Source organism: Seriola aureovittata, chromosome 7 (assembly GCF_021018895.1).
Source record: "Seriola aureovittata isolate HTS-2021-v1 ecotype China chromosome 7, ASM2101889v1, whole genome shotgun sequence".
NCBI lineage: Eukaryota > Metazoa > Chordata > Actinopteri > Carangiformes > Carangidae > Seriola > Seriola aureovittata.
The window spans coordinates 975,170-995,164 of NC_079370.1; the positions used below are offsets into that span (position 1 = coordinate 975,170).

General features: G+C 40.3%; 2 protein-coding genes across 7 annotated transcripts in view; one reads left to right on the top strand and one right to left on the bottom strand.

The window, feature by feature from the left end:
- ntrk1 (neurotrophic tyrosine kinase, receptor, type 1) overlaps nt 1–3,730 on the top strand; it is a 77,530-nt gene extending 73,800 nt beyond the window's left edge. For all 3 annotated transcript variants that reach the window (XM_056381946.1, XM_056381944.1, XM_056381945.1), the window contains one exon: nt 1–3,730. In XM_056381946.1, the coding sequence (XP_056237921.1) occupies nt 1–186 (186 nt within the window). In that variant the 3' untranslated portion in view covers nt 187–3,730.
- The window catches only part of paqr6 (progestin and adipoQ receptor family member VI), a 25,621-nt gene continuing 9,117 nt past the window's right edge, over nt 3,492–19,995 (bottom strand). For 3 of the 4 annotated variants that reach the window (XM_056381948.1, XM_056381951.1, XM_056381949.1), the window contains exons 2-8: nt 15,925–16,196; nt 13,742–13,869; nt 13,004–13,209; nt 10,171–10,297; nt 8,947–9,043; nt 8,370–8,514; nt 3,492–7,000 (exon numbers count right to left, since the gene is read on the bottom strand). In XM_056381948.1, coding sequence (XP_056237923.1) covers nt 6,735–7,000; nt 8,370–8,514; nt 8,947–9,043; nt 10,171–10,297; nt 13,004–13,209; nt 13,742–13,869; nt 15,925–16,196 — 1,241 coding nt within the window. In that variant the 3' untranslated portion in view covers nt 3,492–6,734. Of the gene's footprint in view, nt 7,001–8,369; nt 8,515–8,946; nt 9,044–10,170; nt 10,298–13,003; nt 13,210–13,741; nt 13,870–15,924; nt 16,197–18,385; nt 18,513–19,995 lie in introns of those variants that run through there. The other variant, XM_056381950.1, reaches the window with a different exon arrangement.

Below are 19,995 nucleotides of genomic sequence, written 5' to 3' on the forward strand. Positions count from 1 at the left end.
GCCATCGAATGCATCACGCAGGGACGGGAACTGGAGCGGCCACGCACCTGCCCCAAGGAGGTGTACCTGCTGATGCAGGGCTGCTGGCAGAGAGAGCCCCAGCAGAGGATGGTCATCAAGGACATCCACAGCCGCCTGCTGGCCCTGGTCAAGAACCCACCGGTTTACCTGGATATCCTGGGATAAAGAGGCCGAGAGGCAACCGGGGAGCGGAAACCAGAGGCTGGGGAGGCAGGAGGTTTGATTGGAGACTGAAAAGTTCTTTTAATTCCATTAGGTTCCTCTTTGTTTAAGAGTCTGCTTTTTCTTTTATCCATTAAAACACCAGTAGGAAGTAGCAATTCCACAGTTCTCCCAGTTGCAGCTTTTCCAGCCTTGATGCTTGACGAACAGTACAAACAGTTTGGCAGCGACTGTTCTGCTTCAGTTTTGCCCCCCCCCCTTCGACCCCGACCCCGACCCCCACCCCACCCCGACGTCTGTTTAATTCCCCAGTTGTTCTCTGGAAACCTGTCAAATGTTTACCTAAGTGCTTAATGTTTATCTGAGGTGGGAGCCTGATGGAGGGACATGCATGGGTAAGTGTTGAAGTAACAGTATATGGGCTTTACGTTGCTGGGGTGTGATTTGAGATGATAGCTCGTCAGGGAGTTTTGTCCCTGCAGAGGTTTAGGAGCGGAGCTGCGGTACATTTTATGCTACTTTAACTCTTCTCCTGACTCTTGTGTTGAAATGTGATTAGAAAAAGGAAACGTATGATTACAATGAGTCATGAGTCAAAAGTGAAAGCCAATTTACAGATTTCGGGACAGAAGACAGTCCTTTGTATAGTACAGTCAATGATTTTGGAGACGTTTTGATACGGGAGGTTGTTTAAAGGCTTTCAGTAAATGTATATAAGCTACGTTGTACAATCAAAACCTCGAAAGCTTGTTTGTTTCTCACGTGTGAAATCAAGTGTATCATATGAATATTTTTCAAAAGCAAGAACAAAATGTCATCTATTAGCAGTGAAAGTGTTTCCTGATATATTAACTACTGTGTTTACATTTAATGCTGTCAGTTTTACTGTCAAATATAATATGAATAAAAATGTACTTCCAAAAAAAAAAAAGAAGAAAAGTTTGACCCGTGGCCCTGCTCGTGAGACGGACTCAGGGGCTTTTTGTACAAATGTTAAACACGCTACTGTAACAACCTTCAACAATGAAAGCACTGCAGTGAAACTCAGTACGGGGGACGAAATGCTGGAGAGGTGACAGACTGAGATGGTTTCAGAGGTAACAGATGGATTAAAGTGAGTGAAACTCCAGGAGCAGAGGGACAGATGGCTCTGAAACAGAGACTGGAGGTGAGGCCACCACCATGAAAAAACCAAACCCACATGGGGCGTTTAGAGGGAGAAAAGACCACTGTGATGCCTTTAAGTGTAAATACCGAATGTACATACTCTGTATCAATGTCTAAAAAATATATATATCTTCATGTATTGTTACTCCAGCACTTTGTATATTCTGCCCTTAAAAAAATAAACAAACTTGATAAAAAATAAAAAAAAAAAATGTCTGCAGCGTGCGAGGATCACCCCCACCATCAGTCAATCCATCATTATCGTACGCTTCAGAAGGAACAATGATTTGGGATACCGTCTGTACTTAAAGTTAGACATCTTAACAAGGCTATTCAAGAGCTTTCTATTATTTTGACGAACTAATCAGCAACCTGCGTCGTCTCTACGGGATGCTCAGCAGACAGTTATTGAAAAGGAATAATCAAGTTTCATATTGCCTTACCGCCGGCCTTCCAACAAACAAACACCCTCCAAAACCAAACCCCTCTCTCTCTCTCTACCACCACCCTCCCTCCATCACTCTGTATGCAGAGCGTCTCCAGGGAGTGGTAATGGATTGTGAGTAATGCTATCATCCCTTTCTCCGTCTTTCTTTCACTCTACCACCTCTGCTGTACTGGGGGTGGGGGGGTGGAAACACTTGGAGGACTCATGTCTGGCTTATTGTTTCTTCTTCTAGCACTCGGAGCCTACAGCCCGGTTGGATATGCAATATGACTATAAATAAGAGCTGGAAATGAGGCCACTTTTAAAGTGGTACTCCTATTGGAGCTTCACAGTGGGAAACTTTACTTTTTAATCTTCCACTTGGTCATATAATGCAAAGGATATTGATTTCTTATGGTAATTATTCCTTCCGATTCATTTTGGTCTGTGTTTACTGCTAATAATAAATCACTGTGAACTTTAATATTCATCCTGTGAGGCAGTGAAGACGATGGCCCAGTAGGAAGAGAGAAGCCCTACACAAAATGTTCTCACTATGGAGTCAAAGCCAAAACAGACAAATCAAATAGAGTTACAATGACAATGACTTGTGTTGGAGGTCATGGTTATCTAATCACAATTTAAAGTTTAGTAGTACAGCGTTTACTCTTTGAGCTTTGTAGCTTTCAAATCCAAAGATGTTTTAGTAAGTTAAACTTCAGTTAGCTCATTCTGAAAAACTACACTTAAAAAAATAAATAAAATAAATTCTACATCTTACAACTAATTTGACATTTCCTGCATCTGAAGAAGACGTCGCGGGAAGATTTTTGTAGAATTAAAATTTCCTGCAGTGATATGCCTTTTGTAATGGTTTTAGCTCATGATTTTCACCGTCATTTCAAGGCTGCCTGAAAAAAGGCATCTCCTCTGGGAACAAGTGGAACAACCTTAAACCAGTGGTTTTCAATTTATGAAAAAGAAAATCTGCCTTGAAGGCCAAATATTGGACTAAATTTCTTGTTAGACTGACCTTTTTTTTTTTTGCATTCACCCAGCTGATCAATCTTTTGGGAGCCGCACACTGTTGATGAACAGCAGATATATAGGAGTGCAGAAGGACACGCTGTTGTTGTGCTGCTCTGCCCTCTGCTGGTCACGCACACACACTGCTCAGACTCAGACGTGTTCAAACGAAGAATCTGCCAACAACAATACATATATCATCAATTTTCTTTCTCCAAAGACAATAAATTTGAGAATTTTGCACAGTTGTAGATAATAAACATGATTACAAGTTGCATATCTTCATGTGATAAGCATGTGTGTAACAGTAGAGCTGCAACAATTGGTTGATTTAACATTTAGTCAATTGACTGAGTTAATTGGCATCAAATACTTGTTTAAGTACATTTTTAAAAAATGCCAAACACTTCCTGGTTCCAGCTTCTTAAACATCAGGAACTGATGAGAAACAGAAAAGTTTTGGGTTTTAGACAAAACAACATTTAAAGAAATCACAGTTTTTTTTTTCTTTTCTTGGATCTTATACACAAACAGTAAAGAAAATAATCATTATTAACTGATAAGGATTACGCAGTATATCGTATATCGGCCAAAATTCTGCCAGCTGAAAGAAATCGGTGTTGAAGTAGTACAAATGTAAAATTGCATCCAATTCGATTTCAGACTCTTGAAATTATTACAGTGACAGTTATTACATTTATAAAAGGCTTAATTTATTACACAGATCTAGTAGAACAAAGTAGCAAATTACAAATTATACACAGCAAAGAACAAATAAGTATGTACACATTTTAAGAGTAGTTTATGGTCATTTCTGTTTTTGCAGATAAGGAATAAACATTATATCAAAAGAAAAGTTGCATAAAATTTTTTTTTTTTTAAAAAGGCACCAGTAACTCTTTCAAACACAGTTTTTCCTTTTTTTTTGACACAGAAATGTTGTTGTAACAAATGGTTCATCCAACACTCGAATTTGCTCTCGATTTCACGTTATCAAACATCCTTCAATACACTGTATTAAAAAAGAAAAGAAAAGAAAAGTTTTCCTGATAAATACAACCTGCATCAACTTGTCCACTGAGGAGAAAACCAACAAGGTTTAAAGGACAAACAGCCTTCAAAGTAACAGTGATCTGGTCTGGGGAATTTCTGGATTTGTAATTGATAATTTATTGATAACAAATTAAATATATAACTGCAATTCATAGAGGCAACGTCAGCTTTGACACCGAATGAGTGAGATGACAAAAACACAACAGCAGCTCAGAAATAAAAGGAGTTTCCAAACTAGTTTGGGTCGATAGGAGAGAACCACATCATAACCCAGAAATGCTGCAATTCCAAGAAGCAACAGGGTCAAACCGAGGAACGCTGTAAGATGATGAGTGGAGAGAAAATAAAAATCAATCAACGCTCGGCGGGAGTGGAGATAAAACAAGAGTCAGTGGAAACCACATGAGGGTGAATACTCTTCTGTTTCGTCTGCGACATAAAAAAGGGCGACAAGTCTTTTTCTCTACTGTGCACACGAACCTTGAAAACATCTTTAACAATGCCCCACTATAAAAAAAGTGTGCGTGTCTGTGTGTGTGCTCTTTGTGACTCTAAACATTCACTCTGCGTCCGACATTTCCACTTCAGCATCCGACATGCACCTGCAACCGCACCTCATTCCCATAATATCACATACATTCCCCCTCTGATTAAACGCTCACCAACATATATAAAAACAGGTTTGTGTGAGTGTGTGTGTGTGTGTGTGTGTGTGTGTGTTAGACACGTGTCCCCCGTGCATTGTGTGTAAGAACTACTGGTGTTACTGGTGGAATTAGGTGTAAATCTGTGAAACTAAATGCTTTAAAAACATGTTTTATACAGATGAGGCTTCCAAGCTGTTTGTCAAGTAACGTGAGCATTTGTGAAATCTGTACCTACTGTGTGTTAATGCTACAACAGAGATGTTTAGTATGTGTGACACCCAGTTCCCATTAAAAGCCATTAAATTTTACTTTTTACTGCCAGTCTCTGAACCACAGACGGTATATAAAGTACTACTATGGCTGCTATGACAATGTTATTAATACGTTATCTAATTTATGCTTCCTATCAAGTCACTTCTGTCCATTAATAAGCCCTTGAAGTCTTAAGTAAAAATAAATTGAGATGGATCATTTGAACCCATTTGTGAATTGTCTGTTATCCTCTTTTATTTAGTGTTATCAATCATTTTCTCGTTTAACTATAAAATCTAGACAAAACTGTGAAAAATGCCCCATCACAATTTCCCCAATGTTTGTCCAATCAACAGGCCACAATCCAAATATTCAATTGAACAGAAATATAAGTACAGAAATCAATTACAGCAGTTATGATCAACTAACTGATTAATCGACTGATTTTTCAGGTCTGACACTGACATTTATTTTAGAAAAATCCTCAAATAAGTTGATTAGGTCTGGAGACCTACTAAAATAAATAAGGCTCAATAATGGTCAAAAATAACTTGATAAGATGGACTTTGTTTAAATGCGAATGATTTTTTTATTTATTAATTATTATACCTTATGTATATCTGGCTGCCCCCGACAAAAGAAAAAAAAAAAAAAAAACACTCCATCTTCATTCCTATTTCTGCACGTAAAATAAGCAATAAATATCATAAAATTCTATAAATAGACGAGGCTTATTATTTCAGTGGTAAATGTAAACAACAGTCTCCATGGGACAACAAGATAACACAGTATATAAGGAGTTTTTATACTATGTATGCACCAAAGTACTGCAACACCACAAAACTCCCACATTAATATGACCCCAAACTATCAGTTAATATACTTTTTTTTCACAATTTCTCTTAAATTCCACCGATAGTTGTTATAAACCACAAGTGTTGGAAATTTGACTGGACTGAAAATATGTAAATTCTTCTCAACTGGAATTTTTTTTCCAGGTGTAATTACACGTGATAAATGTTCAGAATGGATCTTATTATATGTGATGGAAGAACAAGAGAAAATGGTGCCATTTGTTCAGAACATAAAAATTGTTAAAGACCTTCAGGGGGCATGAGGCCACTATAGCGCTGCCATGGAAACACAGTTATAAAAATGGTGCCTGTCTTTTAATCACCACCGCACTGTAACTTTTTTTTCCCCCCCTGTTGAGGGCAGATTGTGGGGTTCATAATTAGGTAGGCAATCAGAAAAAGAACCACACTGGTGTGCAAATCAATTCCAGTCAGTGCAGAGTGGAATCAATAGGTGGATATATAAGAGCTGGCAATCCAATCTGCATTATATTATGTAGAGATGAATACAGGTCGTCTGCGCTGCGTTATACCCAGAACAACCACACTAACCAATTAGTCCAGTTCCAAAGAATATTTTCAAATAATCCTTAATGAAGTAGAGGAGAGTAAAAGGCCTAGTACACATCATTAACTCAATATAATCCCTGCTAACTGTGACTCTTAATGTTTCCAGTTTCAGATTTAAACTTGCACTTGTAGTGATCTGCTATAAACACTATCAGTGAAGTGTAGGTCTACGATAAGGCACTTATGTGTTGTGTTATTACAGCGTGCTTCCTTCAACCCAGAGCCTTTCTGAAGCTTTCTCAGCCTCTGACATATAAACTGAATGTAACATTAAAAAAAAAAAGGCTTCAGTAAATGTGACTGGGTCCTCAGCTTCTGAGTAAACACATGAGCAAATACTTCAGATGTATAACGTTAGAAAAACGCTTTAGCACTTAACGTGATGGATCAGAGACTTAATCTCTGAATGATAAAACTATGGGTGTTAAACAAGCACTACTGTGGACTGTCAACAGTCATCTGGAACACACACACCGCTGAGACGGACGAACAGCCCCGACCTTTCCTTTGGAAAGTGAATCAGCCGTTCTGTGGCTGCGGGTGGAAAACACGGCCTCACTGCTCCTTGCGCTCGCACGCCGATGTGTGCGCCTGGCTGGAGCTGCGGCACGGCTTCCACAGCAGCGGCGCGCTGAAAATACCTATGATGCCCAGGTTGAGGACGAGGCTGACGACCAGCGCCCCGATGGTCCCCAGGAAGGAAGGCATCGCTCCGTGGGCCACGAGCGACGCCCTCCGCGACGTCATGTCTGCTATCACGCCCTCCATCTGGAAGTGGGTCCCCACCACGGCGCTGACATGGAAGAGCTGGTGGCTGTGGCCTGAGTGAAGGAAGACGAGACAAGATTCAGCGTGAAATGAAAAGTGAAATGTGCACAGCTTCATTTTTCATTTCACACACAAAAGGACCAAAACTTCTGCTTTCAGTTAGAGAAGAAAAGAAACCAGTCGACAGAAAATGTATCTGCTACAATTTACAATCAACTGTTTAAAGTCATTGATCAGGAAAAACACTAAATGATAAACGTCTGTATTAGACATGAAAGATTTGATATTGATTAATCAGTTAGTTGATCACAACTATGATTAATCAAAATGGTTGGAATAATTGAAAATACAATCTACATTATTAGCAGCAGGTTTCTAACCAGCTGAACCAAGTGTTGTCCAATATTTACTTTCCATCTCAGGCTGAGCTGCAACAATTAATCATTTAATCAATTGGTTGATCGACAGAAAAATAACTAGCAAATATTTTGACGGTAGACTTATCAAGTGACTGGCAGACATTTACAAGCTTCTCAAATGAGAGAAGTGATTTATAATAGTAAACTGAGTCTCTGGGTTTTAGTCAGTGGAACAGAGCTAACTGTAAGTAGTAACTATAAGGAGCATTTCTCACCATTTTATAAGCAGCTGATTAATTGAGAAATTAAATCAGCTGATTAATCAATAATGACACAGTCACAGCCCTAATCAATGTCTGGTAAAATTCAATATTTTGACTAAATCAAAGAATAAAACTCAGTCACACTAACAAGCATCAGTTCAAGCTCTGAACTAAATGACTGAGCACTGTCTTGTTTCTTCTGGACACTGCAGCTCTTCCTCGGTATTTGAAAGCGTGTGAACCTCGGCCAGACATTTGTAGACAATGAAACTTGTGTGAAACCTCAGCACAGTAAACAAAACAATATAATAATAACCGAAAGAAACAGGCAGAAAAAGTTTAGAGAAGTTTACACGCTATCCAATCAAAAGCTTGTTTGATACACGGCCATTGTTTTGTGTCAATTGTTCGGTGGTCAGCAGGGAAAACATTTAAGAACAGGCAGAGACAAAAGACGGCAAAAATAAAAGTTACAGCCCCATGTGGAGAGTAAAGGCTTTGCTGATTACACTGCTCATTTATAACAGAACAAGCTGTTCGTGTGTTATTTTTGTTCCTAACCTGCACTTTCTTTTTTCAAACTTTTGATTCATAAAGTTACACCTGATCACACCTGGGAGCTGCCTGGTGGAAATGTGCTCATGCACAGACGCACTACAGCTGCTGGGGATAAAACATCTAGTATTTCAATTCTTTTCTCTTTCACACACTGAGAGGAGAGGGCGACGCTTTCACAGTGTTTTCTGAATATATTTCTTCTTGCCGGTTACAACCTACAGCAACATCCACGAAGCACATACCGAAGTAGTCGAATCGCCCCGGGGCCAGCCTCTCCGGGAGGTGGGCGGTAAACAGGAAGCAGGTGAGGAAGGCGAAGAGGAGGTGGTAACAGTGACTGGACAAGGCGTCGCTCGGGCTGCAGCTTCCTCCACAGCACAGAAGGACCTAAACAAAGACACACAGATCTGAAATGAAATATATTCAGAAAACACCAGCGAACAACAGATTCATCTTGGAGTCATTCAAAGGAAACATTAATATTACAGGTAACATCATTGTTACAGCATCTCTGACCTGGTTAAGGACAAAAACTCAGGACTGACTTGTGTATTGTGCAAACTAAACATCTCAGTGATTAGAGGAATTAACTGATGGCAGCAATACCTTTGTATTAGATTAGGAAAGGAAATCAGCTCCTGGGTTACAGTGCCAAAGTCCTGCTAGAAGTATTAAAACCTGGCACTAATCAGCTCTGCGCTTTTACATAATAATATTACAAACACATAAACCAATAAATCCTGTGCCGTTAAAATGCAGTCAGTGAAGAATACAAGTTTTAACATGTGGACAGCTGCAGACCTGCTGACCAGTACTCACCCTGTAAAACAGAGGGACAGTGTCAAACATAAAGGGGACGACGAACGCCCCTGTTCTTATAGCTTTACTTCTCTGTGGGAACTGCAGCTCCAGGAACCTGTGGACACAAACAGAGGCTGGTACAGAAATGCCAACTTAGGCGTGCGGTAATATCAATAGATCCATATCAATATCAGTTTAAACAAATCCAGTACTAGTCGGTCTCTACTTCTTAAACAATGAAAGTTAGTCTCCGTGTTTCAGCATGCAGTTTGTATTATGTAATCAGGGTTTCTATGCAAGCTCAAGCTTCGACCTGTGACTGCATGGCTGCAGTGGGTCACTGTGTCTTTAAGAGCTGCTGAGACTAAGAGATTTTAATTTGTCTGGGTCTCAGCGGAGGGTTTAACGGTCACATGACGCTGAAAATGCTGTTTCAGGGACTTTTCCATCCTGGAGACTGAGGGAAACACTACAACCGTGGCATAAAAGAAGTCACGTTACATAACGTGCGTGCGCTCTGGAGCAGGTTTTCTGCAAGGACCTCTCTGGATTTGGCTGCATTCATCCTTCACTGTGCTCTGACCAGTCTCCCTGTCCCTGCTGCTGAGATGAACCCCCCTATAGCAATAGCATGACGCTCAAACCACCAAGCTTCACCGTAGCGATGCTATTAGCCTCAGCAATTCTGCCCTGAGAGTTCAATTTTTGTCTCATCACACCAGAGAATTTTTTCTCATGCTCTCAGAGTCCTTTAATGCCACTGGGGAAGTAAACAGGCTGTCAAATGCAGGCACTCTAACTCTTAGCAGCTGTTGGGCTCTTGGTCACTTCCCTGACTTCATCCACTTCACAATTATTGCGGACACTGTGCTCCTGGGAGCACTCAACACTTTAGAGACTGTTTTATTTACACGGCCTTGATCCTCACTACTATTTTATCACTGAGGTCTACAGAGAGTTCCTCGGACATCGTGGCTCGGTTTTTTGTCCCGACCTTGTAGACACAGGTGTGTGCCTTTTCTCAACTATGTCCAATCCATTCAATTTGCCATACGGAGGACTCCAATCAAGTTCGAACACACATCTCAAGGTTAATTAAAGCAAACAAGATGCACCTGAACACAATTTGAGGTGCCACAGAAAAAGGTGTGAATACTTTCTGTAGCCAAAGTCAGATTCCCACAAATCCAGAACTTAGGAGTTTGAATTTTCTATGCAAGCCTGGGGGAAGCGCCGTCTCACCTGGAGTAGCAGGACAGGCTGGTACAGAACAACGTGTTTCCAATGGCAATGGGGACAAAATGTTGATGGAGGAAGCTGTTCACCCAACAGTCTGGCATGACATAGTAGCCGTAGCTAATGGCACAACCTGAAAACAAACACACAACATTATAAAAACGTGAAGCGAGTTGAAATGAGAGTTAATGTAATTCTGTGCAGCCTGCCCTGAGTTTTAAAGGAGCAGTTTTTGTAGCTTTTAGCTTCCTGCACAAGCTTTTGTTTACTATTCAGGTATGTGTAGTATATGTGGGGGAAAGTGTGTTTGTGTATATGCAAACATATTTGTGCACACATCATATCTTTAATAATAATTTTATTTTAATGTGCAAACAATAAATACAATTTGAAAACTCATGGTTGTTTAAAAGAGATCGAAATCTGTTTCTCAAGAAACTCAAGAGACAGAAAAGAGCATAAAAAGCATTTAATATACATTTAAAAACACACCAAAATTTGAAAAATATACTTACACTTACCCATTTGGGTATTTAACACCACGACTTGTAGATTGCAGTGTCTTTTCTGATACAACCACTGGGAGTCGCCAAATTTCAAATTCTGGACATTTTGGCTTTTGAATTTTTGAATCTTTAAAATAATTTAACTTAAGTAGTATCCGCGATTTTAGAGTTTGTCTGTAATTAAAAGCAAAGTTCTGGCCGCTTCAAAGCTGTTCAGTGTACTGGAACAATCAAAAGAACCATGGTGTAGATGTTATCTTCTTCCCTTGAGAGTATCTGCATGTTTCAAAAGACTCCGCTCATCAAAGCTCAGCCTCTGACTGCAAAGTTTCTAAAAACTTTTTGTCCTGCAGTTAGAAAACACTCCCGCGGCTCCTTTCCCCGAGACAAACTTTTGAACATGAGAAACTGAGTAAATATTGGCTTAAGGTTTGTGGTAGATTAAGAGTCTTTTTGAAGAGGCCCTGAGTTAATGTTGGGTAATGTTGCTGGTCTGCAGGTGGGATCTTATACAGTACATGTTGTAGGACTCATAAACTCTCTGTGTGCAACTGTGATCATATACAACGATTCATACAGTCATACGTATGGTCGGATTGGAAAATCAAGAGCTAACAACATACATCGACACCGCATGGACTACAGGAGACAGACAAACAGTGAGGAGGAGATGCTGCAGAGGTTTTTCAGATGAACACTTGTGCAACAAGCTCTGAATTCTTACAAGACAGATGTGTGGGGTTATTTTTCTGTATAAGTTTGTGCACAGTGACAAGGAAATATTATTCATAGGAGGAGCGGTCAGGAGGCCAAACAAACACTGTCTGGGGCACGGATGAGCAATGAAACAAATCATTTCTCAGGAGGGAGGCAGACAGGAGAGATATTATTACTCGTGGTATGGAAATCAAACATACCCTGATCACTTCCAGCTGACACAGGCGCAACAACAATGCTCTGAATGACCTGCTACGTCATTTGCCAGGCAAACAACATTATATAGGAGGAAAGAAAAGTCAGATACTAAGTCGGCTTTCATCTTTTTTCAACCTGCTGAATCTCAAATAATAATCATATTAATACTATTTAGACGTTTACTGGTTTCACACGTTTCAAGGCTGCAGTGTGAGGAAGAGCACCAAGCTCATTCTACATGTCATATTCAAAAGGTGCTTTTCTTTCTCATCACATTCTCCATTCTTTGGATGGCTGACAATACAAACACATTGCGACTTCAACATTATGAAATCCAGCTTTTCACTGGAGATTTTCACTTGTTATTGTAAACGAGTTGAAAAAGTATAAAAAAACAGGAAAAAGGAAACATTGCTGAGGCGTTGGAGCTTTTGGTTTCAGCCCTTCATGTGCAAAAAAGTTAACCCGACTCATTTTTTAACAAATCGCCCACATACATTCAGATCCCAGTTTCAAAATAAAGCCGATACTTGGCTTCATGCTTCAAAAGACTTTTCCCGCCGCCGGCGTCGTCTAACCAATGACGGACACGACTGCTCTGCATCTGGCTTTATCTTCATTTAATAAACTTTTCTCATCTTTTCTCTCAAAAAAGAAATTAACATAACTGTGATGTTAGAATTACCACCTCACTGTTGTATGCCTCCGCCAACCAGTTCAGTTGTAGCTAATTAGCATGTGTATTGTTGACACAGTGACCTTTGACCTTTCTAATCTAATCAGTTCATCTCTGAGTTCAAGTTAACTTTCGTACTATAAGAAATTCCCTCAAGGCGTTGCTGAGACATCACGTTCAGGAGAACAGGAAGTACTGTACGTATCACAACTCGAAAACTGTCGTCCGTGTGAATGCAAAAAAAAAAAAAAAAAATCACACATTTACACTGATTTCATGTCCATGTTTTCTTAAAGTTTGTTGTAGTTCTTCTGCAGCGAGAGGCTGAGCACAGTTTATAGTACAAAGGGTTTTGTGATGTTGCAAACTCAGGAAATCTCCTTTGATAGAAACTAAACATAAAAATGGGAGAAAATGCAAATGAGCTGCTTATTCTGCACAAAATTCCTTCAAAATACATAAATAAGAACGAGAAACGATTAAACTTCAGTGTTTTCCCTGCAAATAGCATTTTTAATTCCGATTTTCATCAAGATTTTTCTAATACTGACTTATTTGATCAATTTCTTTTGCTGTTGAAAATAAATTCATGCGCTGAGTAGCACGAATCACGAGCTTATCTTGCTCATGGCCAACTCAACACCGTTCGCTTAAGGAGCTCGGACAATCACTCACTTCTCTTTGAGTTCAAGATGTTCACTGGAGTTCTGCCGAAAACCAAAATCTCTGTCTCAAGTCTTACCCAGGCTGTAGAGGCTGAGCGCTCCGTAGTCAAAGAAGTAGCAGATGTGGCGGGACTCTGGAGACATGGTGCTGAAGGTGTGAGCGCAGCTGGAGGTGAAGGGGTAAATGCAAATGAGCAGCATGTACACCAGCAGGGGCCAGGTGTAGCTGTCGGTCAGGAAGTTCAGGGTGGAGCAGAGGACACAGAAACGCCATAGGAAATACCTGGGACACAAAAACAGCTTTGTCTCATTCCTTATGATATTAAATTCAACTACTGTCCCGCGCTCTTCACGCCTGTTGTACTTGGACTTTTCCAACATCCTGGACTTGTCTCGTGTTTATTTTGATTTAAGTTCATATAATTTCGGGGGATCCTGCCTCAACTTTTTCCCACCTATCTAAAGTTTTTTGATCTTGAACACACGATTTTTTTGGGTCTCAGTCATTTCTTTTGATTAGGAAAAGGACTATGAACAGTGGTTGAATACGTCCTGTGGGCTGTCTGCATGTGCGTGCATGTATGTTATGTTTGTATGCAACTGTAGTTTGTTTTAAATATTATTTTATGAAATGATAAAAAGACGTTGGAACAAAGTGATAAATGTTGGGTAACAGTAACAGTTGTAAAGTGCACTCAAAAAAACACAAACTAAAGAAACTCAATATGAAATAGTTTGTTAATATAAGACACATTAACTGAACATGTGACAGTGACAAAGTCTAGAGAACTTTTTTATGATGTTTTTGCACACACCATGTTGGCAAGAAGTGGGTCCAGATGTTGATGGTCTCGTTGTTCATCTGGAAGCTGCTGAGGACGCAGTCCAGCGCTGAGCTCCGAGGGTGACGGTATCCAGAGATGATGCTATCCTCCCTGAACACCTGAGGACCAACAGGACAGTCCAGGTGAATGATGACATTGTAAAAGAGTCTGTTGATCCCTGTGGGGAGAAACTGAGTCCTCTCTACCCTCACTCTCTTAATTTCAGTCTACCTTCCCAACCATCACACACTGACATCCAGTGGGAAACAGGTTTCCTTGGGCCACGATGTCTCAGGCTCTAAGTAGATGTTCAAAAAAAGGAAGATGTGAAGATAAACAATGACAACAGTGTAGATATTTTCCCAAGCAGGAGAGATCTGACATCTACTGTCCTGCAGTATTTCACTAATTGAAGTTATGCTTTGCAACTTTCAAGTCTGATGGGATCTGTGAAGTGATGAAGTGCGTTAAGCTGAGATCTACTTTAACGTACACTGTTGTAAGGACTGCAAAATAAATGTGTTCTTACTTTATCACTGACTGGTTCATCACATGTTATTCTACCCATACTGACTTTAGATCAGATTTTACATTTGCCGTGGCTCCGGGTAAAAATGTAGCCGCAGCTCACATTTGCATTTAAATTACAGCAGCAACACCTGTTTGTCTGGAGCACAAAGATGCAAAGCTGGAACATTAATAGGAGCAACGAGACAAAGAGAAAAGACTAATCTGCAGAAACAGAAACTCAAATATTTAAACTCCACAAACAGAAACTCAAGGAGACGTATTTTTTGTACTTGACACTGAAAGTGTTCACTGGAAACGTGACATAAACAATAACCACTTATCACCTAAGATAACATCACCACAGCAGAGCGGACGCATGAAGTGCCGCCTGTTGACAGTCCGTCTGCCCCAGTCAGCTCCCACATTATGTTTCCTATTAAGGTGTGAATGTTAGAAATCATGCGGCTTGGCTGTTGTGTGCATATGTACATTTGGGTGACGCAACAGGAACAAGACTTTGTTTACAGTAACTCATTACACATATCTGCCTCAAAGTTGTAAGTGTAATATATTATAATATTATTAGTCGATTTTAAGGCAATGTAAAAATGTAAACCAGAGATTTTGCTACAGAATTCAAATATGGAAGTTGTCCTTTTTTACTATTTTGGGTTGTGTTAAGCTATTGTGGAATATTTTGCAAAACACTGCACAGCAAAATTTCATGGCAAAACTGGATATCTACATAGATCTTCTGTTTCCGGTTCACAGGAGATTTTATCCCCATCAGTGATTCACCAGTTTACATGAGCAGGTCTGTTATCTGTGCTTTTGAAAACATGTGACCAAAGTTAATGCACAAATGTTAATGTGTGTTACAGAGGAGTTACTCTACTGTACATGTTGAGGTGTCACAGACCTAATGTCTGCTCATGTCCTGACACACAGACCTGCTACATTCGTGGTATTACATCAGAGGACTTTCAAGTATCTTGAAACATGCATTACATACCATAATATCAGGAAATAAAAAACAAAAAAAAGGTACAAAAGGTAACAATTTCTTCCATGGACATATCATTTCCTATTAATTTCATTGGAATATTAAAGAACCATGTAATTTGATACTAAGTGCGGGGAGAATTATACACTTTCCAATCAAGCAATTGATTAAAATTAGTTGCTAGTGTAACCAAGACAGTCTTGAAATCAGAAGTCACAGCAGGTCAGAAAAATGAATGAATGAAAGGATTTGCTGGTTTTGTACCAGTGTACAAACGGCCTACACTCATTCAGTGTCCCTGCAGGCTTCAACTAAGAATGGTTAATCAACATTATAGAAATACTTCAGCTACTAAACTTCACACCCTGAATAAACTTCAATAAAAGGCAACTTTCTGACTTAATAGAGACTAATTTGACAACGAAATCACCAAATAAAATAGTTTCTGTCTGTAACTTTCACTGTGTTCAGCCTCACCTTGACTTAATTGTTGGAGCTCACAGCACCAGCTCAGATCATAGAAAGTACATGACCGGTCCCATAGTGAGTCGCTAAGGTGGCGATAGGTTCAGCAGGTTGTTTCCCAAACAGAGAGTCACCACAGGAAGTTTGGTATTCACAGCAGGTTAAAGAAAACTGAACGAGAGACTTCCTTCCTTACCTTGGGGACCTGGTGGATGTCGAAGAGTTGGGGAAGCTTGATGCTGAGCATGTCTGTGGGCAGTCTGATGGCACCCCTCCCTCTCTGACAAACCTCCCTGAGTCTGGCACGTCCCCCACGACAGAGGACTAACCAGACAGGGTAGTCAAACGCTGGGATCCGGGCCCCTTGTCCTGGACTGTTGGGCTCCCATCGCAAACAGCGCCCCCAACCCTGGCTCCAGCCACCGCCAACGCCACTACCGGCCCCGATCCCCCGCCACACTGGAAACACTGCAAGGACACACAATAAACACTCACAATCAGACAACAGAGGAGCATATCAATCGCTTCAAGGTTCTTGTGATCAGTTCCAGCGCTCTGATTGGTCAGACACCTGCTCACATTAAAGGTCGGTCCCGTGTCATCTGCAGATCACTGAGGGCTTCTGTCCATGGTTTGTTCAGTATCAGGTTTATTGCCAAGTATGTTTTAACATACAAGGAATTTGCTTCTGTGTTTTGGTGCTTAGCCATAAACATAGAAAAAGAAAAAATGTAATTGTAACCAACAACAAAAGGAATCTGTGCCACTGAGGCTCTGGAGGTTTTGAGACTGTGGACTAGGTCTTCAACTGGTGACTATCAAAGCGTCTGGCAGTTAATTCTGCAATCAAGCATTGGTCTATAAAGTTGTCTATAAAATGCTGGTTTATAAAACAGTGGAAAATGCCCATCAATGCTTTGGACTGTTTTACAGCTTATGATTTCAATGTTGTGATACAAAAATCAATGAGATTAAGTTATAAATAACTGTTAACACAGGGTGTGTGTGATGAAATGACTTCACGCGTTATTTAAAAAGGTAAAGAGAAACCCTTCTGTCACTCATATCCTTTCTGTCCTCATTACAAATCAACTGAAAACCATCCGGCTTGTTTGGTCTTCAGTCTGATACCAACAAAGGCCACAGACACAGATGCAACATATTGGATTTCTGAACGTTGTTTTCCAGGTTCGTCTTCGGGATGATGATTACAGTGCAAATCATGTATCGGCATTAAAAAAGATTTTATGACAGAGTCCTTGAGTGTGATGTCTTTGTTGACTGGAGCTGACACTGAGAACAATCTCCTATTGTGGCTGCTCTTGAGATGTACCCAGACATCGATTTGAAGAATGCCTGGCATTGTCACATTGCAGTTGCCTGTGACAGAAAAACACGCATGATAATATCAAGTTTGTGAGAGCCAATATTACATAAAGCATTCCTTCTCGTGACAGCACAAGGGAAATGTCATCAGTTAACCGTCTCTTTCCCCACGGTTTTTAACTTTACAGAAAAAAACCTTTGACAATATTACTCATCACCTTTGGACATTTGCACTTGAGCAAGTAACAAGCGGTCAGTATATCTGGCAGAACTAAATTACATCAATGTAAAGAATTTACATAAGAGTGACAAAAACATGCAATTTATTATGTAACAATATTCTCATTTTCCTTTGTTTTAAATTTGTTTAAATAAATTTTTACTTCTCTGAAACTCCACCCATCCTCCACCAAAGAACTCCCTGTGCTGAAGTATCAGTCACATCATCATGACAGATATTATCAACCAATTTTAGCTTATCACAGATACAGCTGACAGCGAACATGCTGGCTGATATGCAACAGGAACATGAAGCAGATAAAAGATACAGAATGAAGGAGGTGTGTTTTAATGTAATATGACAGAATCCAAGCTGGATGAATTTTAATGCTTCTTATTTTTTTAAATACTGATCTTTTCATGTTGCTTGATTCATTGTCTGTTATATTACTGAACTGCAAAAACGTTAAAAAAAAACAAAACAAAATGAAAAGAAAAGCCACATAATTTGGAAATAGTGTTGCTATAACGTAGCGTGTCATGATTCTTCAACAACTACATTTAAGGAATCTTTTATTTTATGAGTTTCTGTTAAAAACAAATATCATCAGCCTCAAACATCCAGTTTGGTCCTGTCTCTACTGTGCATTACAAAAATAAGATAAAGCCTTCATGAATTAAATTAAAGTTATCTTATGTACTCATAAAGCCCAACGTCTCTTTCTGTATAAACGCTCCTGTGAGATCAGGTTCCACTTCCACACACAAACAAACGGTTCTGCTGCTCCGTCATGTCGTTAACACGTCGTGACCGTCAGCATAAACTGTAGGGACATTTTTAATTTGCTGCAATCATGCGTTTGTAACAGAAACCAGTGCAAGTAAATAAACCCTTGTCTTTCAACATGCACAACTGGACATCACTGTTAGTGTAATCTCAGACTTCAGGAGACACGAATTCTAAAATTTAATTTGACTTTTACTGCTGTCATTAGAGCTTAACCCCGACGTTTTATTGACCTGCCTGCGTCTCATCAGAGTTTGGCCATCTCTCCCCAGACCTGACAGGAAAAAGCATTTCCTGGCATCTCTCCTGTCATTACAGCTCATACCTTGAGGGGCTCCATTCTGGCAGTGTGGGAACAACAAGAGGCGACCTCCGCTTACTGCAACCCAGCTGCAGGCCCGGGCCTGTTCACTGTGACAGAGTGAGCTTTGTGGAGACTAAAGCCTTCAGAGCACAGGGGCCAAGGGATGACTGTTACACACTGCGCTGGATGGAAATGAGGCGCCTCACACTCACACTCTCCAACACACACACACACACACACACACACACACACACACACATCTGCACGCACATAATATCCGACCACGGAGAACATGCACAAGCTCTCTGTGCACTAACATGCATGCACACTGGTACAAATCCTGCTTTCATCACGGCTGGAAAAAACATAGCAGCACACAAACAGCAACAGACAACAACACAGCTTGTGTTGATAACAATAGCTTCTAAAAGCCACTGGGTTCAGTGCAGTGTGAAGAAAAAGCTCATTTGAATTCAGATCATTAGCATCATGTGGTGCCAATGATTTGAATAGACAGTGTGAGATTTGGATGTGTTTTTTGCAAGCTGTGTGACTGATTTGAATTTTACTTCTATGCATGCAAAATGTGTTTTCTTGTACTACAACATACATATCATATATATCTATATATAGAGAGGGAGATAATAACTGGCTGTGAAAGATAAAACAGTGGGACTTTATGAAGCTGAACACAGCCGCCTTCGAGAAACTAAATAAGTCGAGACTATTGTTGTTATAGACGGTTTTTAAGTCGTCTCAGTGTTAAATAGACATGACACAGACTCTCCTAAGCAATGACATCAGGAGACATGTATGTACTGTAGCTCCACAGAGCTCACTGACCCAGGAAGTACGTGAGTGTGTCCTGTCATGCTGTCCAACTGCACAAGTAAGAAATTGTGTGACAAAGTTGTACATGCTCTACATTTGAATGCAACCCCAACACATGCGCAAACAGACACAAACAGAGGTATTGAAAGCACAGCAGAAGCCTGAGAGCACGAAAATGCTGTTCTCAACTTCAAACGCAAGATACAAGACAAGAAACAGCTCTCACTCCGAGTCAGAAGCTCAGGGCCAGAACCAAAACATCTGCACAACATGCTGATCCTCCAATAAACAAGAAGAAACTGATAAGAGCGTGCCGTCTTTTTACAGTGGTGAACCAGAGAACACGACTACATTAGTTGGAAAACACTCCAGTCTGACAACTTGCATTAAGATGCAACTCACCCAGATCATCCTGGACTTTTCAAAATAACTTGCTATGGATCCTCAAACCCGTGATGTAACAGTGTTGATGTGTAGCATCGTACAATTATGCATAGGCCAAAAACACACTCTTCTTCACCCCACCCTTCTTTGAGGTCATCCTGCTCACTTGATGGAATATATGAGTCACTTCTTGTCCTGAGAGCAGGAGGAAGTATTCACATGGTATAAAACACATGGAGTTAGGCCTGACACACACTGAAGCTGCCCCATACAAACATATAAGATGGGGTTGTTGAGAATTTGCCTTTCACCTTTCCTAGTGTGAGTGGTTTATTAAATCTTGCAGGCATCCTCCCCCGAAAGATAACGTCCACCATTAGAAGCTGTGGTTTCCTGGAGATGTTAGGGTTAGGGTA